General features: G+C 46.4%; 1 protein-coding gene across 3 annotated transcripts in view; it reads left to right on the top strand.

The window, feature by feature from the left end:
• Positions 1–24,541, top strand: part of LOC143714421 (uncharacterized) — a 318,101-nt gene extending 293,560 nt beyond the window's left edge. The window contains exons 1-4 of one of the 3 annotated variants that reach the window (XM_077205599.1): positions 6,432–6,751; positions 17,902–19,072; positions 20,261–20,359; positions 21,605–24,541. In XM_077205599.1, the coding sequence (XP_077061714.1) occupies positions 17,907–19,072; positions 20,261–20,359; positions 21,605–21,608 (1,269 nt within the window). In that variant the 5' untranslated portion in view covers positions 6,432–6,751; positions 17,902–17,906 and the 3' untranslated portion in view covers positions 21,609–24,541. Of the gene's footprint in view, positions 1–6,431; positions 6,752–17,901; positions 19,073–20,260; positions 20,360–21,604 lie in introns of those variants that run through there. The other 2 variants (XM_077205602.1, XM_077205601.1) reach the window with 2 other exon arrangements.
• The last annotated feature ends 1,637 nt before the right edge of the window (positions 24,542–26,178 follow it).

The raw sequence follows: 26,178 nt of genomic DNA, 5'->3' as shown, positions 1-26,178 counted from the left end.
AGCTGTCGGACCCTCGGGCGTCCGGGGCGGAGCTGTCCCTTCGGGTGGCCATGGCGGTGAGGACCCTTCGGGTGGCCATGGCGGAGAGGACCCTTCGGGTGGCCATGGCGGAGATATTTCTTCAGGTGGCCATGGCGGTGAAGACCCTTCGGGTGGGCGCCCCCCCAAAATTTTAATGGGGAAATTGACAGGAAAGGGGGGATCCGGCAGCAAAGAGGGTCTTGGGCTGCGCAGGACCAGCGGAGGATCAGCAGGCTCTTGCTCGAAGACTGGCTCCGGCTCTTGCTCGAAGACTGGCTCTGGCTCTTCCTGGGACTCAGAACTGGACGGGACCAGCACATCATGGGACTCGGAACTGGACGGGGCCAGCACATCATGGGACTCGGAACTGGACGGGGCCAGCACATCATGGGACTCGGAACTGGACGGGGCCAGCACATCATGGGACTCGGAACTGGACGGGGCCAGCACATCATGGTACTCGGAACTCTACGGGGCCAGCACATCATGGGGCTCGGAACTGGACGGGGCCAGCACATCATGGGACTCGGAACTGGACGGGACCAGCACTTCATGGGACCCGGAACTGGACGGGACCAGCACTTCATGGGACTCGGAACTGGACTCATGGGCCAGAGCTGATGTGCGTGTAGCCCACACACACAGAATCGCCGTAGACATCACAATCAGCGCTGTGTCTTCTCGTGTGGACTCACGTGTGGTGTGCTCCAGAACAAACACTGGCTGAGGTATGGGTACAGTCTCTGGATCAGCAGACGTGGGCGGGCAGGTGGTGGGCTCAGGCGCTGGCGGGCAGGCGGTGGACTCAGGCGCTGGCGGGCAGGCGGTGGACTCAGGCGCTGGCGGGCAGGCGGTGGACTCAGGCGCTGGCGGGCAGGCGGTGGACTCAGGCGCTGGCGGGCAGGCGGTGGACTCAGGCGCTGGCGGGCAGGCGGTGGACTCAGGCGCTGGCGGGCAGGCGGTGGACTCAGGCGCTGGCGGGCAGGCGGTGGACTCAGGCGCTGGCGGGCAGGCGGTGGACTCAGGCGCTGGCGGGCAGGCGGTGGACTCAGGCGCTGGCGGGCAGGCGGTGGACTCAGGCGCTGGCGGGCAGGCGGTGGACTCAGGCGCTGGCGGGCAGGCGGTGGACTCAGGCGCTGGCGGGCAGGCGGTGGACTCAGGCGCTGGCGGGCAGGCGGTGGACTCAGGCGCTGGCGGGCAGGCGGTGGACTCAGGCGCTGGCGGGCAGGCGGTGGACTCAGGCGCTGGCGGGCAGGCGGTGGACTCAGGCGCTGGCGGGCAGGCGGTGGACTCAGGCGCTGGCGGGCAGGCGGTGGACTCAGGCGCTGGCGGGCAGGCGGTGGACTCAGGCGCTGGCGGGCAGGCGGTGGACTCAGGCGCTGGCGGGCAGGCGGTGGACTCAGGCGCTGGCGGGCAGGCGGTGGACTCAGGCGCTGGCGGGCAGGCGGTGGACTCAGGCGCTGGCGGGCAGGCGGTGGACTCAGGCGCTGGCGGGCAGGCGGTGGACTCAGGCGCTGGCGGGCAGGCGGTGGACTCAGGCGCTGGCGGGCAGGCGGTGGACTCAGGCGCTGGCGGGCAGGCGGTGGACTCAGGCGCTGGCGGGCAGGCGGTGGACTCAGGCGCTGGCGGGCAGGCGGTGGACTCAGGCGCTGGCGGGCAGGCGGTGGACTCAGGCGCTGGCGGGCAGGCGGTGGACTCAGGCGCTGGCGGGCAGGCGGTGGACTCAGGCGCTGGCGGGCAGGCGGTGGACTCAGGCGCTGGCGGGCAGGCGGTGGACTCAGGCGCTGGCGGGCAGGCGGTGGACTCAGGCGCTGGCGGGCAGGCGGTGGACTCAGGCGCTGGCGGGCAGGCGGTGGACTCAGGCGCTGGCGGGCAGGCGGTGGACTCAGGCGCTGGCGGGCAGGCGGTGGACTCAGGCGCTGGCGGGCAGGCGGTGGACTCAGGCGCTGGCGGGCAGGCGGTGGACTCAGGCGCTGGCGGGCAGGCGGTGGACTCAGGCGCTGGCGGGCAGGCGGTGGACTCAGGCGCTGGCGGGCAGGCGGTGGACTCAGGCGCTGGCGGGCAGGCGGTGGACTCAGGCGCTGGCGGGCAGGCGGTGGACTCAGGCGCTGGCGGGCAGGCGGTGGACTCAGGCGCTGGCGGGCAGGCGGTGGACTCAGGCGCTGGCGGGCAGGCGGTGGACTCAGGCGCTGGCGGGCAGGCGGTGGACTCAGGCGCTGGCGGGCAGGCGGTGGACTCAGGCGCTGGCGGGCAGGCGGTGGACTCAGGCGCTGGCGGGCAGGCGGTGGACTCAGGCGCTGGCGGGCAGGCGGTGGACTCAGGCGCTGGCGGGCAGGCGGTGGACTCAGGCGCTGGCGGGCAGGCGGTGGACTCAGGCGCTGGCGGGCAGGCGGTGGACTCAGGCGCTGGCGGGCAGGCGGTGGACTCAGGCGCTGGCGGGCAGGCGGTGGACTCAGGCGCTGGCGGGCAGGCGGTGGACTCAGGCGCTGGCGGGCAGGCGGTGGACTCAGGCGCTGGCGGGCAGGCGGTGGACTCAGGCGCTGGCGGGCAGGCGGTGGACTCAGGCGCTGGCGGGCAGGCGGTGGACTCAGGCGCTGGCGGGCAGGCGGTGGACTCAGGCGCTGGCGGGCAGGCGGTGGACTCAGGCGCTGGCGGGCAGGCGGTGGACTCAGGCGCTGGCGGGCAGGCGGTGGACTCAGGCGCTGGCGGGCAGGCGGTGGACTCAGGCGCTGGCGGGCAGGCGGTGGACTCAGGCGCTGGCGGGCAGGCGGTGGACTCAGGCGCTGGCGGGCAGGCGGTGGACTCAGGCGCTGGCGGGCAGGCGGTGGACTCAGGCGCTGGCGGGCAGGCGGTGGACTCAGGCGCTGGCGGGCAGGCGGTGGACTCAGGCGCTGGCGGGCAGGCGGTGGACTCAGGCGCTGGCGGGCAGGCGGTGGACTCAGGCGCTGGCGGGCAGGCGGTGGACTCAGGCGCTGGCGGGCAGGCGGTGGACTCAGGCGCTGGCGGGCAGGCGGTGGACTCAGGCGCTGGCGGGCAGGCGGTGGACTCAGGCGCTGGCGGGCAGGCGGTGGACTCAGGCGCTGGCGGGCAGGCGGTGGACTCAGGCGCTGGCGGGCAGGCGGTGGACTCAGGCGCTGGCGGGCAGGCGGTGGACTCAGGCGCTGGCGGGCAGGCGGTGGACTCAGGCGCTGGCGGGCAGGCGGTGGACTCAGGCGCTGGCGGGCAGGCGGTGGACTCAGGCGCTGGCGGGCAGGCGGTGGACTCAGGCGCTGGCGGGCAGGCGGTGGACTCAGGCGCTGGCGGGCAGGCGGTGGACTCAGGCGCTGGCGGGCAGGCGGTGGACTCAGGCGCTGGCGGGCAGGCGGTGGACTCAGGCGCTGGCGGGCAGGCGGTGGACTCAGGCGCTGGCGGGCAGGCGGTGGACTCAGGCGCTGGCGGGCAGGCGGTGGACTCAGGCGCTGGCGGGCAGGCGGTGGACTCAGGCGCTGGCGGGCAGGCGGTGGACTCAGGCGCTGGCGGGCAGGCGGTGGACTCAGGCGCTGGCGGGCAGGCGGTGGACTCAGGCGCTGGCGGGCAGGCGGTGGACTCAGGCGCTGGCGGGCAGGCGGTGGACTCAGGCGCTGGCGGGCAGGCGGTGGACTCAGGCGCTGGCGGGCAGGCGGTGGACTCAGGCGCTGGCGGGCAGGCGGTGGACTCAGGCGCTGGCGGGCAGGCGGTGGACTCAGGCGCTGGCGGGCAGGCGGTGGACTCAGGCGCTGGCGGGCAGGCGATGGACTCAGGCGCTGGCGGGCAGGCGATGGACTCAGGCGCTGGCGGGCTTGGAACTGGCTGGAGTGGGAGATCTTCTACGAGGTAGTTGGATCCACACGCCCACAGCGTGTGATCCACAAACTCCAAGAATGACATTTTAAGGTCCTTTACCAGAATTATCTGGGCTAGCGGGTCTCTCAGACCACCCCAGAAACTCTGTTTCAGTTCCTCTTCATCCTGAGTCATGTCATCATAGAGGTCTAGGTAACGCCCCGCATACTCCTCAAGAGAGAGCTTCTTCTGGAAGAGGATTGGTATTTCCATGGGGCTCACCTTCTTGTTCTTCCTCCTTCGGCTCATCTTTTCTTTTTTTAAATTGGTTGGTCGTTCTGTCAGGGTGGTTGCAGGATGCCGAAGATGAGGACACGGGAACTGAAGTATAGTTGATTTATTTACAAACTAAACTTACAGGAACATACAGAAACAAAGGAAACTCCAGGACTTCAAAAACACACAACCTTACATCGACGACGACCAACAAACACTGAGGGAAAACACAAGGCTTAAAAGAACTGGGACTAATGGGATGATTAACAGAACACAGGTGAAGAAACTGAACACAAACAAGGAGCGGGAAAACTAACAGGACTGAACCAAAATCACAAAGACGGGGAAAACAAGATCACAAAACTGAACTAAACACACTGAAACGTGACATTAGCACATCAACAATCCCACCATGGATGTTTTGTTCTCCCAGGGTAGATTTAGAAGCTAAGAACATAATTAAATCAGGGATATATCAAAACGTTCAGCAATATATTGACATAAATTATGATGACACGGTTCAGATATTTACAGGCGCATCAAAAGATCAGAATGGGAAAACAGGGGTTGCTCTCCACATTTTAAAGTATAATGTTAATATTAAAAAAAGGACAACAGACCATCTGGACATTTTTACAGCAGAAATGGTAGCAATAATTCTCGCATTACAATGGGTGGAAGAAGTTAAACCCAATAAGGTGATCATCTGTTCAGACTCAATGTCATCATTAACAGGCATTCAGAGTGGAAAGTCTACTTGTAGACCGGATCTACTAGATGAAATTAATCAACTCATTTTTAAAATAAACCAACAGAGTATAAGCGTACAGGATTTATATGGGTTCCTGTACATAGGGGAATGGAGGGGAACGAGAAGGCAGACATGATGGCAAAGGAAGCTGTTACATCAGAACTGGTTGAACTGGATATCAAATTAAGCAGGTCAGAAATTAAAAGTATTATTAAGGACAAAATTAACAGAATGTGGCAGGAGAGATGGGATAAGGAGGGAAAAGGCAGAAATTTTTATAATTTACACAAAGAGGTTACAGCTAGTAAAATCAGTGGATTGGAAAGGCAGGAGGAAACATGGTTTACTAGACTGAGGATGGGACATACAAGTTTAAATAGTGGATTACATATTATAGGGAAACATCAGACTGGAGATTGTACAAATTGTGGAGTAACAGAAAATGTAAAACACATACTTCTAGATTGTATACAATATACCAGAGAAAGGGAAAATATGAAGAGAGCGGTAAAGAAAGACTTAACAATGGAAAATTTATTGAGTAGGGGAGAGCCGGGAAGGTTGAAACACTTTTCAGATAAACGTCGTTTTCTAAGATAAGGTTACAGATAGATTTTTTTTGTGTGTGTGATCAACAACTCACATATGTGTTCTCTTAGTATCATGTGTTATTCGGTAGAAACATAGAATTATTTAAGTAAAAATTTACTTTGAACGGGAGTTGGGTTTTGTTTCAATCGTCCCTCCACAGCGGGACGATTTAAACACAGGGGTGGGACGGATGAAACATAACAGTAACGGTAACTATTCATCTAATTCTTGTTTTTATGAACAATACCTGGTAAGTAACTTATGTACATATTGTTACAAACATATTTTTTCATTTATTTTCATTTTAAGGTTCATATTAACATTTTTGTTCTGTCGCCCAATAAACAATCGGCGATAAGCCTTTGTGCATTTTGCGTAATCTTTCTAATAGGCTATTTTGAAGAAGACAGACAAATCCGTTTACAATTAATTCTTACATTTATTCCTTGAGTCATATTGAGTGATTTAGTCATATTGAGTGTTTTCCAATGACCAGGTTTAACTGGCACGAGTCGTTGTTTCAACCGTCCCGACAGCGCCTCCAGCCATTTAAACCTGTTTTGTCCGTAAACTAAAAAACTCTGATATTATACACTTAAGGGTGTGATGCAGTACTGATACACCTGCCGTATTATTATTACAATGGCACATGAAACAATAAATACAACTTGTCAGTCAAAAAAAAGTACCGCACAAAAGATTTCACTAACCACACTCAAAAACAGCTTTCCGGCTCTAACTTTAAAACGGCAAGACGTAAAGAAGAAATGTTTTCGCGGGTCTGATAGGCATTGCGTGCTGTACGTGCAGACGAAATTTGACGTACATAACGTGAGTGTTTTTCAAGGAAATCTCAATGTTTCATCAGTCCCGCGTTTCAATCGTCCCGGCTCTCCCCTATATCCAGCACACAATCCACAGTTAAGGCGGTTATAACTTTTCTTAAAGAAACCCAACTAGCAAATCGAATTTAGGTTTTTTTGTTTTTTGTTTTTTTCTCTCTCCCTTCCTGGAGGTTGAGGAGCTCAGGGTGGAAGCTGGAGGAGCTGAACACGCAGCGCCAGCTGAAGCTTGGGCTTTGATCCTATAGGATGGTGAAGGTATTTTTATGACGTCCCAATGTGATCACACCTCAGTCCAGCAGATGGCGGTAATGCGCAATGATTGCAAGCTGCCAAATAAAATCTACCAAAGAAGAAGAAGAAGAAGAAGAAGAAGCTACAAGTGACGACGAGCAAGAAAGCATCAGGAGGAACTGAAATCTGCAAAGACTGAGTTTATTAAAGACTGAAGATCCTGAAGAACAAAGAGGTTGGTGTTTATTCTTCATTCATTCATGATGCTGGAGAACATTCATGTTAGAAACATTCAAGCACTTGCTCACATTTTGATAAATAGTTAAACTATGAAATGGTACAGAATGTTCTGGGTTTTTCTTCAACAAATGGTCAGTAAAGGGAAGTTTGAGACCCTTTTATATTGATTGTCAACATCAGATCAAGCTTATTAGTACTATTTTAACTGTTTTATTTGATATTTATTTTATATCTGGTTCCCAAATTGCAACAACGTTACCAGAATTTTAATCATGTTCAACATACTAAATATATTTTTGGGGAATAATCAGTAAACACCAAGCTACTGATAAAGTTGTATTTGTCAAATATCATACAAGTTATTCATAGTTATAGAGATTGAGCTTGTGTTTCTGGTGTCCCACTTTCACAGGCGCGTGAATGGAAGTCAGTTGAAGGAAAAGTCTATTGTGAACGGCCATTAAGAATTAACTTTTCAGTGAAATAAATATCAATCTCAAAGTTGGTGTTGAAATATGGCAGTATTGTATATTTTAATGTTAAGGCGAGACACTACAGGTGAATAGGGTAATTTTTTTTAACTAGCAGATATCACCATGAAACTTTGCCAGTTGATTACCTACATTAAGATGAGAAAAAAATGTATTATAAGTTTTCTGTAATTTAATGTTTAAATATGCAAATTAGGCATTATCTAATTAAATATGCATTAATTTGCATATATTTTAAAAAACGAAATCTGAGTATTGGATAAAGCCAGGTTCAAAATAATTTTTTCACTATGTTCACACATTAGATGGGGAAAAAATTACAGATGGATATCAGTACATCATTACATTTATGGATATCTACTTTTGTCATCCTGTAAATCAGAATATACTGCCAATAGCCTTAAAAAAATGATTTTCGCCATGTTTTTTGGAATAAAATGTTATATAAATCAGGCTAGGAATAATATATTTACAAATCCCTCAGTAAATGTCTTCATAATATAACTAGGTACAAGACTTTCAGACTTGGAGTATGAGAGAAAAGTCATTTTGAGAAAACGGGCTTTAAAGATTTAGCATCAGCCAATGAGATTGCGCATTTTGAGTAAAATCCCACCTTTTACTTTCGCGATTGGTTGCTGATAAAAAAGAAATGACCATATTTGGATCCGGCAGTATTGTTCAGGAGAGAGAGAGAGCTTTCTAACGGTGTGTGTGATGACAGTGTGCAGACAGCGATCGCGGAGCAGAGGGATGATTTATAACGACAACTTTTGATGAATTTATGAGAAATCTAGAGACGCGAACAGACAAAGTGTAGTAAAATAAAGACGTAAATTTGTATTTCGGACTTTTTTCACCACAAGTCTGAAAGAAGACATGTTATTGAAGACAAATATCCCAAAATCTCAAAATTGACCAGTGAAAAAAAAAACAATGTTTTATGCCTACCGTGTCTCGCCTTAATATGTTAGATAATTGTCATTGATCAAATATCTTTAATAGTTCTTGCTAAAGAAACATGGGATTCGTGCCTATAATGTTTTTAAAATAATAATTGGAAGATAAATTTACCTCATTCATGGAAAGTTTCAAGGACATACAGGTGCTGGTCATATAATTAGAATATCATCAAAAAGTTGATTTATTTCAGTAATTCCATTCAAAAAGTGAAACTTGGATATTATATTCATTCATTACACACAGACTGATATATTTCAAATGTTTATTTTATTTAATTGTGATGATTAAAACTGACAACTAATGAAAATCCCAAATTCAGTTTCTCCGAAAATTAGAATATTACTCAAGACCAATACAAAAAAAAGGATTTTTAGAAATGTTGGCCAACTGAAAAGTATGAACATGAAAAGTATGAGGATGTACAGCACTCAATACTTAGTTGGGGCTCCTTTTGCCTGAATTACTGCAGCAATGTGGCATGGCATGGAGTCGATCAGTCTGTGGCACTGCTCAGGTGTTACGAGAGCCCAGTTTGCTCTGATAGTGGCCTTCAGCTCTTCTGCATTGTTGGGTCTGGCGTATCGCATCTTCCTCTTCACAATACCTCATAGATTTTCTATAGGGTTAAGGTCAGGCGAGTCTGCTGGCCAATTAAGAACAGGGATACCATGGTCCTTAAACCAGGTACTGGTAGCTTTGGCACTGTGTGCAGGTGCCAAGTCCTGTTGGAAAATGAAATCTGCATCTCCATAAAGTTGGTCAGCAGCAGGAAGTATGAAGTGCTCTAAAACTTCCTATTAGACGGCTGCGTTGACCTTGCACCTCAGAAAACACAGTGGACCAGCACCAGCAGATGACATGGCACCCCAAACCATCACTGACTTTGGAAACTTTACACTGGACTTCAAGCAACGTGGATTCTGTGCCTCTCCTCTCTTCCTCCAGACTCTGGGACCTTGATTTCCAACAGTCCAGTCCTTTTTGTCTTTAGCCCAGGCGAGACGCTTCTGACGCTGTGTCTTGTTCAAGTGTGGCTTGACACAAGGAATGCGACAGCTGAAACCCATGTCTTGCATACTGTCAAGTGCATTCACTCTAGTGAAGTTCAACCCTGCAGTTTCCCCCACTTGATAGGGTATGCTTGCCTCTGAAGGTTTGGACTGGATTTTACTCAATGACCAGGAATCAATTATTTCTTTTCTTTCTTTTATTTGAAAGTTGTCATGGCCACAAGCAGGTAAAAAACCCTAAACACAAACAAGTAAATCAAGAAAACACATAATAAACCCAAGTAACCATAATAAAGCATCACCATCCAAAATCAAAACTTAAATTTAAACACTAGAAAATCAGTCTTAAAAATAAGTAAAATTTGAAGACACTTTTAAAGCATTGCTCAAATGATTTAACCTTAATTTTTAGCAGCTTTAACCCTCTACAAACACAATCCCACACTTCCAGTTTGCACCCTTTTAAAACTTTACAATACGTTACTTTTAACCATGCTTTCAATCTTCATGATGTTAAATGTATAACACTTTAGCTTACAATTCAACCACATAATTTTATACACACAATTTTACCCCAAATATAATTATATGATTCACTTTAATATTAAAATCCACCACACTGCACAAACGAATGCTCACCGGCTCCTTCCTTGTTCAAACAAGCTTTAGTCCTGCAGTCTCATTTTCCCAGTTCCTCCACACATCTTCCCAGCCTGCTTACTATCCTTTGAATGACTCCAAATCCCCTAATTTCCAGATCCTTCCCACCTGGTGATTAACTAGTTGACTGCAGCTGGGCACCACACCCAGCACCAAAGCACCCATGCAAAAAAAAAAGGGCGTGGTCTGCAGTTCAGCTCGACACCTCCCACTCGATCTTCCCACGGAAACCGCTGGAAAGATCGCACAGTGAACTAGTAGTCAGAGATTTCCTCCTGGACTCCCAGCCTGCTCCTCCACTGGCAGTAGGACCACCAACCGTCGAACATCCCGGTGAAGAATTGTGGACTGAAGGTCCCCCCGAATACTGGAGACGCGATGCTTGGATGCAGGAAATTTGGATGATAATGTTACAGGCCTCACCTCCGGAATACAGGAGCTCGCCACAACTCTAATATTCACATCCCGTACAATGTTTCTGGAGTCAGGGTTGACACTGATGACTCTTCCAAGCTTAAAGTGGCCCTTCAATGCATTCTGATCGCAGAGCCACACAATATCTCCAATTGCGACATTCCTCTGTGCAGTGTGCCACTTGCTCCTCACAAAAAGATTAGGACCAGCAAGTTGGCTCCAGGATCTCCAGAATTTGTTGACCTGATGCTGCATTTCCTGGAGTCTCTTATAGGGATAACTTGTGAAGTCAAATGTTTTCCAATCACCACTTGATGATGCTCGTCCCAGCAGGAGTGTATTAGGCGTGATGTACTGCACTGTATCTTCAAGGCTCTGCACCCTGGCATCAATGGGTTGCTCATTTGCCAGATTAGCGGCGAGCTGAAGTGTCGTCTGAAACTCGCTGAAACAGAGCCCTGACTCTCTTCCCAGACTCTGGAACGCCTTCTTCACTATCCGAACAGCTGCTTCAGCAGAGCCATTCCGATGAGGTGAATCAGCTGGCAGGATTTTCCAGTGCCAGTCAGTTCCATTTTGAGCTGAAGTATCCTCCACAGCAGACCTATCCAGGCTGTCCAGGAACTGATACAACTCCTTCAGAACAGACTTGGCGCCAACAAAATTAGTCCCTGGATCAGACCATATCTTCTTAGGGTGGCCTCTAATTGCTGTGAACCTCTGATAACCCATCAGGAAGCTTTCCGTTGACATTGTGTTGGCAAGCTCCGTGTGGATTGCTCTGCTGACCATACAGCAGAATACGACTCCCCAGACTTTCATTTTGACTCTTTTCCTAACATCATCTCTGACCTGATAGGGTCCAAACAGGTCAACTGCTGTAAACTCAAACGGAGATGCTGGCCTGGTTCTCTCTTGAGGCAGATCTCCCATCACTTGCTGACATCTTCTCGCTCTGGCTTTCTTGCAGACCATACATTTCTCAATGACTTTTCGAGCAATTCTTCGTCCCTTGATGACCCATGCTCTTTTTCTCACCTTCATCAGAGTCGCAGCCACACCCTCGTGACCCTTGCTGTGAGCTTCCTGAACCAGCAATGTTGAAACCCAGGCGCTGCAAGGTAGGAGAGGGACACCAACTCTGTCTTCATTAAAGGCTTGGACTCGCCCACCACAAACTAGCAAACCAGTTCCTTCTTCTTTGAAGACTACCAGCCGGTCTATTGTGGTTGCTGGAAAGGTCACCCCCTCCTGTGTGGCAAGAAAAATATCTCTTAAAGCATCTTGGCGCTCCATCGTGGTGATGACCTCAGCTGAGGAAACTGCCTCCCACTTTGGATCTCCCAGGATCTTATTTTTAGCTGCAAAACATTTTGCTGCCCTCCAGACCCAGGCGATCGTCTTAACCAGGTGAGTTAGGTTGCTGAACCGTCCTTCATTCACCAGATTTCGGACAGCAGCACCAGCAGGTGGCCTTCGATGCTCCAGATCTGGTGGCTCCCTCTTCACCTGAGCTCTTGTGAGAGCCGCAGCAAATGATTTCTTCTGCATCCTTCCAACACTCTCTCTGGCAGCTGCGGATACATCCTTTGCAGACTTAATCGGCCAATCCTCAACTGGTAGACTCAGGAACTTTGGTCCTTTCTGCCATGGTGAATTTTCAGCCAACTCTTTTGGGCCAGCCCCACGAGTAATGATGTCAGCGATGTTCAGAGATCCAGGAATCCACCACCAATCCTGAAGTTGTGTGCTGGTCTGGATTTCTCCAATCCTGTTGCCAAAAAAGGTCTGGAAGCCATAGCTCTCACGTTGAATTGAACAAAGTACTGTTTGGCTATCAACAAGGTGGTACCACCGTCTGACTTGGACTCGACCATGTCGTTCAAAGTACCTCTTTAATCGGGCGGCGAATACTGCCCCACATAGCTCTGCCTTGACTGCTTCCCCCTTGTGGTCTAGGGGAGCCAGCTTAGCTTTAGACTCCACCAGCCTCACTTTCGAACCTTGGTCACAGTCCCACCGCAGATACAGGACGGCACCATAAGCATGATCACTGCCATCAGAAAAGGTAACTGCATCAGGCTTAGCTGGCCCGCTCACTGGTATCAGGGCTCTAGGGAACTTGACTTTGCTCAGCTCAGCGTATTCTTCAAAAAGGCTGATCGCATCTTCTCTGAGCTTCTCTGATAGTGCAAGGTCCCAAGTGTCTCTGACAGTGCTACATTTCGGTTTGGCCTCTTGAAATGCTCTCCGAACCAAAATGGCTCCTTTCTGCTTTACAGGTGTCGTCAGACCAACCGGGTCATACAGCCCAGAAACTTGGCTAAGCAACTCTCGTCGTGTCAGCGGGTCTGGCGTCTGAGCTCTCACCTCTTCCAGTTTAAGGTCTTGGCCAAGTCTCATCTTTCTCTTCCTCTTTGAGAAATTTATCCCAACCATAACATGAAGCCTGTCATCCTCCAGGGTGTAGCCGAGGCCAAGAGCTTTGTTGTCCTCCTCCTTTAGCTGATTTGGCAGGATTACAGTCTTTGGAATAGCCACCTGCTCCGATTTTCCAACAGACTCCCTCCTACGTTCACCAGAAAAGACCCACGGCTTTAACCTGAACCCTCCTGCCCCCAGGATCTGCTCCACATTTTCTGTGATGACTTTGAACTGGTCCAAGTAGTTATGAGAGGTCAGGATATCGTCGACATAGCTGTCCTCCTCTAACACTCGACGTTCTTCCTCAAGATGGCTAAACTGGGGGAGATTCGCTGTCTCTCTCATGGCGAGTTGAGCTATACAACCTGCAGGCTTGTCACCTATGTTTACCCTTGTGACTGCATACTCGCCCAGCTCCTCCTCCTCAGAGTCACGCCACAGAAACCTATGCAAATGCACCTCCCGATCTTCAAGCCACACTGAATTGTACATTTTTCTTATGTCTCCCAAAGCCGCAAAACCTCCCCTCCGGAACCTAAGAAGCACAGCACGAATAGAATTGAGGACGTCGGGGCCCTTTAACAGGAGATCATTCAGACTCACCCCTCTGCACTTCTGACTACTGTTCCAAACCAGTCTCACCGGAGTTGTGACGGAGTGTGGGTTGGGTGCGATGAGGTGGCTAATGTACCATACAGGGCCAGTCCATGTCTGAAGGACGTCTTTAGACAACTTCATTGCGGCTCGGCGCTCGACCATCTCGTGGACTTGAGCAGCATAGGCAGCCTTCCACTCCGACTCCCTGGTCAGCTGCCTCTCAGTCCTGAAGAAAGTTGCCTCAACTGCACTCCTATTGCTTGGCAATGTGGCTGGATCTTCTACCCAGGGGTACTTGGCGTGCCAGTGAGGCCTCTCACTGTGCTCATCAGCAGCTACATATGTGAGCCCATTCTTTACCACCTCCAGCTCCCTTTCTTCAGCGAGGGTCATTTCTTTGCCGCCTGGCTGGCAGTTTCCACAGCGACAACCCCCACATTTTGGAATGCAGCCAGCACCGATACTATCCCATTTCCACCACTCGAGGAAGCTGGATGTAGTAGTTACACAACTGAAACCCTGAGGTTGCTGGCTTTGCTGACGATGAATGGGGACCACGCAGGTGTGTTCTTCATACTTCACCGCCGTTCTCATAGACCTTGCGAAATGCGTTCTCGATGTATGAGCTGATACAGTTAGCGCCTCAAACAACTCAGGATGGGTGCCAGCAACTGTCTTTCCCATTGGTCCGTCCCACAGCACAAGGTCCCCCACCGTGCGGATTTTCTGCGGAGCCAGCTGGCCTTCCTTGTGACTTACAAGGAGATGGATCTCCCTCGGCCTTGCCAGGTCGCTGAGTGGAATGTCTGGGAAGAATTCTTGAAGTTTTTTGGCTGACACATGTCTTTGAATGTCTGCAATGCTGTCTAGGCCATAGCAAACCAGCTGATGGCATCTAAGAGTGCCTCTTAAAGTGTTGACCCGAATTTTCAGGAGGTACCGCTTTGTCTTAACAAAGACTTTCATGCCTCCTACACCATGGACTACAAGCGTGATGTCTTCACTTCTAAGATTGAGCCGACCTGCTGCCTCATAGGTGATATAGTTAGTATCAGAAGCTAGGTCTATAAGAGTCCCAATTTTCTGCCCAGCATTTGCTGTTACCTCCAACAGCATCATGATGACAGGCAACTCCGCTAGCCCGCTCTCTACCAGAAGACTTGAATGACTCTTTGCAATATGCGAGGTGCTCGCTGATGTATTACAGAATGCGTCCCGGCATTGTTGAGCTAATTCAGGTGAGAGTTTTCTGAAGAATTTCTCCTGAGCCTCGGTGTAATTCCTCCAGCTCTCACCTCCCACTGTGCTGTTTTTTCTTCTCCTCTGAGCCGTACTGTCTCTAGATGCCTCAGCCCTGGGACACAGATAGTAGTGATGGTCTGTGACTCCCTGCTCTCCACAATCGGGATTTCTGCACAGAAACAAAGTTTTGCAGTGATTACCCTCGTCATGGACCTCCAGATATTTCCAGCAGGCTCCCAGCTTCCGCACTGCGTCGTCCTTCTCTGTGAGCTTAAGCACACGGAACCGTTTGCAGAAGTACAGCTTCTTCTTATGCTTGATGTCCCCACAGACAACACATCCTGAGAGATTGCTACTTGACTGGTTTGAGGCTCTGGTTCTAGCTTGCCTTTGCTCCGGTCGGTTTTCTTTCCTCAGTGGCTCTTCATCCCTCAATTGATCCAGCTGTTCATAGATACTCTCTTGACTCTTGAGAAAGGCCAGAAGACAGTCGAAGCGCTTCTCTGGGTCAGTACTGCTTCTCTCAGCCGCATAGAGAAGCCACTCTTTCTTCAGTGCATCCGGAAGCTTGCTCTCAATTGACTTTGTCACCAGAGGGTTCCTTAAAGTGCCAGCGTCACCAAGGTCACTCAGATCTTCAAGGGCCTTCTCCACAGCTTGGATGAGCTCAACAATTTTCTTGGGCTGGTGACCTCTGGCAGCTGGAAGTCTCTGGAGCTCCTCTACTATTTCAATAGCGATCGCAGTTTGGCTTCCAAACCGATTTTCTAGGACACGAAAGATATCTTCTGCTGTGTTATAATTCATCAATCGAAGATCTCTCATTACCTTCTCATCCAAACTGTCAAGAAGCTGGAACTTTTTAACTTCTTTTGAACCAGTGGGTTCTCCTTGCCTCTGGAGGGCCTCCCAGTCCCTTTTCCAGCGATGAAAGTCTCGCCTGATGCCAGTGAACTTAGGGAGGGAAGTAGGCTTCAGTCTAACTACTGCTGTTGGATAGTTGATAGAAGCTGCACACACAACTCTTTCGGCGTCTTTTTCAGCTTTTGCTGGAATGAACTCTGCTTTTCTTGACATTAACTCAGGGATGATCTGCTCAAGATTTCTGACCCGCAGCTGAAAATCTTTCCGTTCAGCAGGGGGAACCCAACACTTCCATTGCGTGTGCAGCTCTTTTGCCCTCTTAACCAGTTTTTCCATGTAATCAAACATGAAGTCAAAACTCTCTTTATTCCCACCAGATCCGAAGGACACCACACACTCTACTTTTTCCTCTGCAACCTTTACTGCTATCGTCAGTTCCTCTTCTCCAAAGTTTGCCCAGAGTGTCTTTTGAATAAGCTCCTTGAGCTCGTTCAGTCTCATCTCACACTCACTTGTAGTTTTCCCGATGTCGGCCTTTTGCTGCTCATTCAACCTGGGAACTTCTTCGGAATCAGTATCCAGCTTTGCCTCTACAAGGTACTGGGCCTCTACATCATCGTTGGCTTCCATGACCTTGTTGGCCTCAATTATGAGCTTTTTGAAACTGTCCCTGAGCTCCTCTTCAGGTGTGATGCCATGCATCCGGACTACGTTGTTAGCCAGTCGTGAGAATTGCCGCTTTGCGGATGTCCTATTTGCTTTAAGCTGCTCCAGGGTCTTTGAGTCAGCCATCTTCTTTTCAGCAGGATTGGGTGAGATGATTTCCTGTTCTATCAGGCCAGGCTGGTTGCTGTTCAGGATTCTCTGTTCCAGTCTTCACAGTGGTTTTTTACTGTCAAGTGCATTCACTCTAGTGAAGTTCAACCCTGCAGTTTCCCCCACTTGATAGGGTATGCTTGCCTCTGAAGGTTTGGACTGGATTTTACTCAATGACCAGGAATCAATTATTTCTTTTCTTTCTTTTATTTGAAAGTTGTCATGGCCACAAGCAGGTAAAAAACCTTAAACACAAACAAGTAAATCAAGAAAACACATAATAAACCCAAGTAACCATAATAAAGCATCACCATCCAAAATCAAAACTTAAATTTAAACACTAGAAAATCAGTCTTAAAAATAAGTAAAATTTGAAGACACTTTTAAAGCATTGCTCAAATGATTTAACCTTAATTTTTAGCAGCTTTAACCCTCTACAAACACAATCCCACACTTCCAGTTTGCACCCTTTTAAAACTTTACAATACGTTACTTTTAACCATGCTTTCAATCTTCATGATGTTAAATGTATAACACTTTAGCTTACAATTCAACCACATAATTTTATACACACAATTTTACCCCAAATATAATTATATGATTCACTTTAATAATAAAATCCACCACACTGCACAAACGAATGCTCACCGGCTCCTTCCTTGTTCAAACAAGCTTTAGTCCTGCAGTCTCATTTTCCCAGTTCCTCCACACATCTTCCCAGCCTGCTTACTATCCTTTGAATGACTCCAAATCCCCTAATTTCCAGATCCTTCCCACCTGGTGATTAACTAGTTGACTGCAGCTGGGCACCACACCCAGCACCAAAGCACCCATGCAAAAAAAAAAGGGCGTGGTCTGCAGTTCAGCTCGACACATACGTCTGTGCGTGGTGGTTCTTGAAGCACTGACTCCAGCTGCAGTCCACTCTTTGTGAATCTCCCCCACATTTTTGAATGGGTTTTGTTTCACAATCCTCTCCAGGGTGCGGTTATCCCTATTGCTTGTACACTTTTTTTCTACCACATCTTTTCCTTCCCTTCACCTCTCTATTAATGTGCTTAGACACAGAGCTCTGTGAACAGCCAGTCTCTTTAGCAATGACCTTTTGTGTCTTGCCCTCCTTGTGCAAGATGTCAATGGTCGTCTTTTGGACAGCTGTCAAGTTAGCAGTCTTCCCCATGATTGTGTAGCCTACAGAACTAGACTGAGAGACCATTTAAAGGTCTTTGCAGGTGTTTTGAGTTAATTAGCTGATTAGAGTGTGGCACCAGGTGTCTTCAATATTGAACCTTTTCACAATATTCTAATTTTCTGAGATACTGGTTTTGGGGTTTTCATGAGTTGTCAGTTATAATCACCAAAAAAAGGAAAGAACACTTGAAATGCATCAGTCTGTGTGGAATGAATGTATACATTTTACAAGTTACTTTTTGAATGGAATTACTGAAATAAATCAACTTTTTGATGATATTCTAAAATATGTGACCAGCACCTGTATAATCAATTTATAAAAAGCTATGAAATTATCATAATATTTTTATAACAGTTGTCTACTTTCTAGCATTACATCAGGGCTCACTTTCATGTCCTTTCACTTTATATTTCTCTCTTTGAATTATTTTGATGAACTGAAAATTAAATTTAATATTTTTCTTTCATGTCAGACCTGATGGAAGAGAGTGAAGAACTGGGTAAAGTGGAGGACGAGAGAGAAGAACAGAGTGAAGTGAAGGAAGAGAGTGAAGAACTGAGTGAAGTGAAGGAGGAGAGTGAAGAACTGAGTGAAGTGAAGGAGGAGAGTGAAGAACTGAGTGAATTGAAGGAGGAGAGTGAAGAACTGAGTGAAGTGAAGGAGGAGAGTGAAGAACTGAGTGAAGTGGAGGAGGAACATCATGTCCAACCTGGAGGAAAACCTTTGAGTCGCTCAAAGATTAATCAGACATTTTTAAAGAAAAGAAGAGCCATGAAATCTTTCACCTGCACTCAGTGTGGAAACAGTTTAACAACCAAAAAACATCTTGAGCGTCACATCAGAGTTCATACTGGAGAACGGCCATTCTCATGTGATCAATGTGGGAAGTGTTTCAGTCGATCAGATAACCTTAATGATCACATGATGATCCACACCGGAGAGAAGCCGTTCACATGTGATCAATGCGGGAAAACATTTCTTAGGTCATCAGACTTGAAGACACACATGAGAGTTCATATGAAGGAGAAGCCACATTCATGTTCTGTGTGTGGAAAGAGTTTTTCACTGATGCAATATTTACATAAACATGAGAAAATTCACACTGGTGTGAGAGAGTACATGTGCTTTGAGTGTGATAAGACTTTTACTACAGCAAACCATTTAAAACTGCACCAGAGAATTCACACTGGAGAAAAACCTTACAAGTGTTCACACTGTGACAAGAGATTCAGTCGATCAGCAAATCTGAAAACACATGAGAGGATCCACAGTGGAGAAAAACCTTACAAGTGTTCACACTGTGATGAGAGATTCAATGAGTCATCATCTCTGAAAACACATGAGAGGATCCACACTGGAGAAAAACCTTACAAGTGTTCACACTGTGACGAGAGATTCAGTCAGTCATCATCTCTGAAAACACATGAGAGGATCCACAGTGGAGAAAAACCTTACAAGTGTTCACACTGTGACGAGAGATTCAGTCAGTCATCATCTCTGAAAACACATGAGAGGATCCACACTGGAGAGAAGCCGCACATGTGTGATCAGTGCGGGAAGAGTTTCTCTATTAGAAGTAACCTGAAGCGACACATGAAGATCCATACAGTGGAGAAACAACTTAAACACAGTCTGAGATCACGGTAAGTAGTTTATTTTCATGTGCTGAGCAACAAAGTGTCTTCTGTGTAAGTCAGACACACATCACCCTATAGCCAAATCTCTCCTCTCCACCTACCAGTTTGCTGTGAGCACAGGACACTTTTTGGATTGATTTATATCTATTAACTCGTGTTCAACCAACGGGAATGTCTAATTTGTCAGTTCAGATCAATGCAAAAAAAAAAAAAGCAATTCGCTCTTTGACAGTAGGTGGCGCTTATGTAAAAGCAGAAATGCAGCACTATACAGGGCTCTAGAATGAGTAAATTGTCACATTTTGTGACCTAAAACATGCATTTCTGTTCGAACCAAAAGATATTTGGCAAATTGTTATCAGCTCAATTCCAGATGTTCTGATCTAAAGATACCACAGGTTTTGATGACAGGCACCATTGTGCAGTCAATGTATCAAAATGAGCCTGAGAGTGAAATCTTTAATAGACTTAAACAATGCCTTCGTGATCTGCGGGGTTGTAGTTCTGTTGGATGGGAATTGATTTTCAATCGGAAACAGAGTACTGAAGAATCGTTTGAGACATATGCAGAAAATATATTTGAACATTTTGAGGAGTATTCTGGAATTGAAGGTGTTATCCACAACACTATGTCCTTGAATTACTGCTTACAAATGCAGGGCCGCGTGTAGTGTGGTGCTTCTCCAGCACATAATACATTCGAAGGTATTGTCAGCTGGGCAACAAGAATTGAGTCACGCAAACAAATACATGGTGAGGTAGCTGTGTTATTCAGAAAGTGTGAATAACTGTGCCAAACTGAACAGATTCTGTAATTCCTGTCACAAAACAGGCCATACAGAGGAAAAGTGCTGGTCAGAGGGCAGCGGCAGACCTCCGCCCTATTTCATAAAACACAGACAATCACACTCTAATGACTCAAGCCAGCACTCTGCAAGTAACCAAAGCTCAAATGCATCTAAAACTCTTACTGAGCAACAATTTTGGTCACTCAAGGCCTTCAGCTATTAGCGTAATTTGCTAGTCGGGTAGCAGTCCATTAGCAAATAGCTTAACATCTAAATTCATTGAACCTGTCTGCATTTTCAAAATTGTAATTGTGCATAACATATTGTTGTTTTAATAGATTTACATTACATTTATTCATTTAGCTGACGCTTTTATCCAAAGCGACTTACAATTGCTATATTTCAGAGGTTGCACGCCTCTGGAGCAACTACGGGGGTCAGTGTCTTGCTCAGGGACACATTGGTGTCTCACAGTGGATTCGAACCCGGGTCTCTCACACCAAAGGTAGGTGTCTTATCCACTGCGCTATCACCACCCCAATAAAACTCACAATAGTTGTTTGTGTTATGTATACACATAGATTAATTGAGTTTATTCTATAAAAACACTTGGGTTAGGGGTTGTAGATGCTACATGCATACTAGACCAAATGATTGTTAATCAGTTTCAATTGACATGTTTTACATGTGTTGAATGTGTTTGTCTCTTTAGTAACACACTCCTATTTCCCATATAGCTGGAGTTAAACCATACACAGGAGCACAGAAACGCCACACGGCTTCAATATGTTTATTAACTATGTAGATGCTTTTCTCACAACAGGTTTCAGTGACAATGTACTTTGTCTTTTACCATGCTCTAGTAACAAACCCAGGTGAAAAGTAATTTGAGCCCAATTACAACCTGATCATAAGTCTCACTACCCAAATCACTACCAAATTTGCATCACTATTATCAACAGAAACCTTTGTCACCTTAGGTTGGAGCATGGTCACACAAACACACAGCTAAATACAGTCACACATAGTGAAGTGGTTTTCAATCTTTGTGGAAAATAACTTCGCAGAGATCTTTGATGCCAGAAATAATTAGACTTTATTTTCGAACGCCGTTCCGTTCCATAGAACGACGCTCTAACGCTCTGCCCCTCCGGCCCACTCGCCCTCCGGCCTTCCAGCGCGCTCCCGAGTATTTTCGGGAACAGAGTTATATACATACATCTTCTTCCAAACAAGGTAACACACCCTATAGATAGTTTTGGGTAAAGGTCTTTTACCATGTGACTTCTCAGAATAGAATTTTCTGCAGCAAACAACATTCCATTCAAGGTCTTTCACATACACAGAGGAAATCCAAAGTCACAGACAGAAGAAATAATTGTGTCCAAATCTATAGCTAAATTACTTGTTTTCTGAATAATAAAATCTTCAACATTAGTCTCTCTACACACAGAGTTAAATCAAATTCCTCTTCTTACTGTAACCCCGCATAAACTGAATTGTTTCCTTATTGGATTCCTTACGATTTTCTTTAAGGCAATTTATTTATGTTTCATGTAACAGTGATATATTTTTTCATGCTATTTTTCCTTCATTATATCCTGAGCAATCATCTCATTATTCAATCAAAATATGCCATCTCTGTTGTCATCAGAGAGTTATTATGTGGAATACTACGATGCCTAACAACTTAACTACTACATGTTGATACTCCCTAAAAAGTTGTAACTTTTGCATACTTGGTTTGCAGATGATAAGGAACAGACCACCACAGACACTAGAGATCTTGTTCCTGTGGGACATGAACAGCAAAGAGTTGAAGATGCCATGAGGAGGAACAGACCACCACAGACACTAGAGATCTTGTTCCTGTGGGACATGAACAGCAGAGAGTTGAAGATGCCATGAGGAGGAACAGACCACCACAGACACTAGAGATCTTGTTCCTGTGGGACATGAACAGCAAAGAGTTGAAGATGCCATGAGGAGGAACAGACCACCACAGACACTAGAGATCTTGTTCCTGTGGGACATGAACAGCAAAGAGTTGAAGATGCCATGAGGAGGAACAGACCACCACAGACACTAGAGATCTTGATCCTGTGGGACATGAACAGCAAAGAGTTGGAGATGCCATGAGGAGGAACAGACCACCACAGACACTAGAGATCTTGTTCCTGTGGGACATGAACAGCAAAGAGTTGAAGATGCCATGAGGAGGAACAGACCACCACAGACACTAGAGTTCTTGTTCGGCTTGCCAAAGCCAACGATGGACATAAACCTTGCTATATGGACAGAGTTCCTGACAAGTGTCTCCACATTGTTGTGCATCTGACTAAGCCTACACCTGATGGGAGTAGGTGTTCTGTGTGTGTATCTTCTTAGTATCCTTGACAATTATCATCATTACTCTGTGCTACTATGCCAATGGAGACACTTCTTCAATGCACTCAGCCCTAAATTTTAAGGTCACAAATGTACCTCACATAATTCCTGAGATCCAATGTACCAGAGGAGGGATTTGTAGGGCTGAACAAATATGGCCAGAACTCTTTACTGCCCTAGTACTTCAGAAATCCCTTTAAAGGTATACATGTGAATTAAACATGGCACAATGGCCTTCATCATCACAGTATGCTAATGCCTATCTAGTGCAAGGGATTTCATCACTAAGCTGATTGAGGACTGTTGAGTCACAGGATAGTTCTGTCGGGAGAGAAAGAGTCGTTTGCACCTCAATGACACATCTGTTGTTGGAGAGGAAAGGACACTGCTAGGCTCTAGTTCTACTTGTTAGCAGTATACACCCCTGGGTGTCTGTCAGGACACTAAAGCCCCTTTCACACAGCGCGTTGATCCCGGGAAATTGCCAGAACACCTTCTGTGTGAACGTAAACACGACCCGGGATTGATCCCGGGATCGATGCCGGGTTGGGGACCTAGTAACATTGCCGGGATCAGTCCCGGAACACGCGCTGTGTGAACAAAAGCCATAATCAATGCCATGTCGTAATGATGACGCTGAAGTGAAGTGAAAGCAGGCTAGTGAAACGGTACGTAATGCGCTAGTTTATGATCTAATCAGAGAAAAAAATGCACAAGCGTGGTTTCTCCAGAGAGAAATCGCAGCTCATAAGCAAACTATAGACGCTGCTGAGACATTACATGTCACATTGATGTCACGTGTCTTTACGGGATTTTTACGGGTTGTGTGTGAACGCACTCTCTGATTCCAGAAAATCACTGGCAGTGTGAATGAACCAAAATCATACGAACCCGGGTCAAATCCCGGGTCGCTTTATCCGTGTATTTTCCGGAATCTCTGTGTGAAAGGGGCTAAAGAATGAGGAAACTGGTGCTTCTTTCCAAAGTGTATTGAGTATTAGTCTAAAATAACAAAAACATATTACATTAGTATAAGTATAGAGGTGTACATTCACAGAAGAATCAGTTCCTTCTTAATACAGACTATACTAACATATTCAGTATCACCTGTAAATAACAGTTAAAGCTCAAAATATGGAGAGGATGGGCAATTGAAGACAATAACAAAAAACTATTGGTTTGGTCACAAATTACTTTAGCATTAATATATATTAATGTATCCAGATGCCTCAACAAACAATCTAAATTCCCAAATTGGCATAATTAAAGGGAAACAATACTGGATAATCCTTCTGCAGAATAATTAGTTGTTAACATATTACAGATATATACAACGTAAGCTATCACATTTAACTATATTTAGCAGAAATCAGTTACACATTGTTTATCTGTCAAACGATCGCACATGAATCGGTACATGTCCGGGCATGCACATTTAAGTGCACAAGGATCAATAGTACACTTAAACACAGTTAAAACATTGAGAAATCAGAGAAAACTTACTTTATGGTCATGTACTAATATTTTTTACACCAAACGCCAAACGAACATCCAAATAACAGGCAGGAAGAAACTTCTAGGTGCGCAGGTGTCGTTTTCTCCGTAATCTATATGGACGCAGTAGGCAACAAGCAACAAACAATAATAATAATGCCTCCTACTGGAAGCAACGGGTATCGCACACTAAAATAACCATCAAAATAAAAGTCCTGCAATAAAAGTCTTCTTTCGCCGGGAGCCTTTTATACATCTGTACTATTTGCTTCACAGGACATATGCTTCCAACTACATACTGTTGATTTACTAGTGTGTTCTAATATGTAACTATGTCATGTTTTTATCTCATCTGGCAGCTTATAAACTGAATTGAACTGAACGGTGGTGAACTTAATAGAGATATTATATTAAAGTATGCTAATGTGCAATCTAGTTAGTATTGCTTACACATGCATTGAGGTGAATATGTTAATGTTCTTCTCGCCCTCTTGATCACCACCCATCTGCCTCATCTTTCGGTTTCTTGTCGGTCGGGTTCGTTTTTGGTATTCCACTCAAGTTTAAAAATGCTTTGCTCAGGGTATAAGAAGGAAAGGTAACTGTTGATCTTGGAGAAAGGCTTTAATCCCGCCACTCCCACACAGCGGTGTGTAACCTAATACTCTGAGAAAGGCTTTTACGGCCTCGTCTGCACAACAGTCCATTATTTGTTACAACTAAGTTTTCTATACAGTATGTTGTTCCATTCTACTGTCTGTATATTTAAACATGTAACTTAATAAATAACGTTTCCTGCTTTAAAGGCTTTGAGAATCTTCCTTTTTATCACTGATGATGTTGACAGCTAAAATGATTATAACTTTCGTTATTTAAACGTTCAGGATAAATCCTAAGTTTTTTTCCTATCAGTTCTAAGAAAGACCTTTACCTTTAAAGAATAACAACAACTTTAATGGAGTCAGATTAATTATATTGGAGTCAGATAAATATTTGAATTATACACGTCATCCTTCAACTGTCTTTTGTTTCCTATTATTGGTTCAAAATAGCGGCGTAAGCCTCCAGCCTTACATTTTCTTGTAAGAGAGTTTTTAAGGCTTTTCTGTAAGCAATCGTGCTCTCTCCACAAAATTCGAAATACCTTTAGCTTTGTTTTATTCCAGTTGCGCTCCATTTTAATGGCTGCTCTCTTAAGGGCCTGAGTGTGCTCGTTGTACCACGGCATTGGACTATTTTCTTTAATCTTCTTTAAGCGCAAAGGAGCAACTGTGTTTAAAGTGCTGGAAAAGAGAGTCAAAAGTTTCTGTCGCAATATTAAGTTCTTCTAAGCTATCTGGGATGCTGAGGAGATGAAATTGATTTGGAAAATATTAATAAAGCAATCTTTAGTGGCAGAAGTGATAGGTCTAACATATTTGTAACACGGGAGTTGGTTGTGTAACCTTGGCTAAATGAAGTTTACACGAGACTAGATAATGATCTGAGATGTCATCGCTCTGCTGTAGAATTTCAACAGCATCAACATTGATTCCATGTGACAATATTAGATCTAAAGTATGACTATGACAATGAGTGGGTCCTGAACTCCAATAGAGTTCAGAATGTCTCTAAATGCCAATGCCAATGCATCTTGTTCGCTATCTATATGTATATTAAAATCACCAACAATTCAGACTTTATCTGCAGCCAGTACTAAATCAGCAAATTCTTTGATAAAGTCTGTATGGTGCCCTGGTGGCCTGTATACAGTAGCCAGCACAAATGTCAAGCGAGATTTATCATTGACACTAGATAGTGCTACATTAAGCACAAACACATTAAAATAATTATATTTGAAATAAGACTTCTCAGTAATTCTGAAGATATTACTATAAATTACAGCAACACCTCCCCCTTTTCCTTTCAGACCAGGCTAATGTTTATAACCGTAATCTTGGTGGGTGGACTCATTTAAAGTAATGTAATCGTCTGGTTTTAGCCAGGTTTCTGTCAGACACAATGGAGCGGTTTCCCAGACAGAGTTTAAAATAAATGAGGACTTGGCTAATTCTACTTAAATTAATACAGACTTAAAAAATGGCTTTCCGAGACATTGCTTTTTTTGAGATTAAGTAGTACCCAACTAGGGAGTTGCAGACTAAGGTTAATAAAGCTACTCTAAAACTAGCTACTCTCTGTGAAGCCCGATTAGAGTAATGTTGTGCACTTGGTGCAGACCTGAAGTTGCTTCAAAAACCAGGGCTGGACCCTTAAGAAACATTAACATTGTGTGGAACTGGAGTAAATCACCCAACCAAACAATGGACAAAGGTAAAAGACAACGTTCAAAGAATTTCAGTGACTTTGAAAGGACCCTTTTGAAGCAAATTGTGTCAAACCACCCTATTATTGAGAACAAACAGCATGATTCAGCAACAGAAAACAAGAAAAAGAATGCTT

This window comes from Siphateles boraxobius, unplaced genomic scaffold (assembly GCF_051911475.1).
Source record: "Siphateles boraxobius isolate OS27281-9 unplaced genomic scaffold, OSU_SipBor_1 54, whole genome shotgun sequence".
NCBI classification, from domain to species: Eukaryota; Metazoa; Chordata; class Actinopteri; order Cypriniformes; family Leuciscidae; genus Siphateles; species Siphateles boraxobius.
This window is presented reverse-complemented; position numbering and strand designations above follow the sequence as displayed.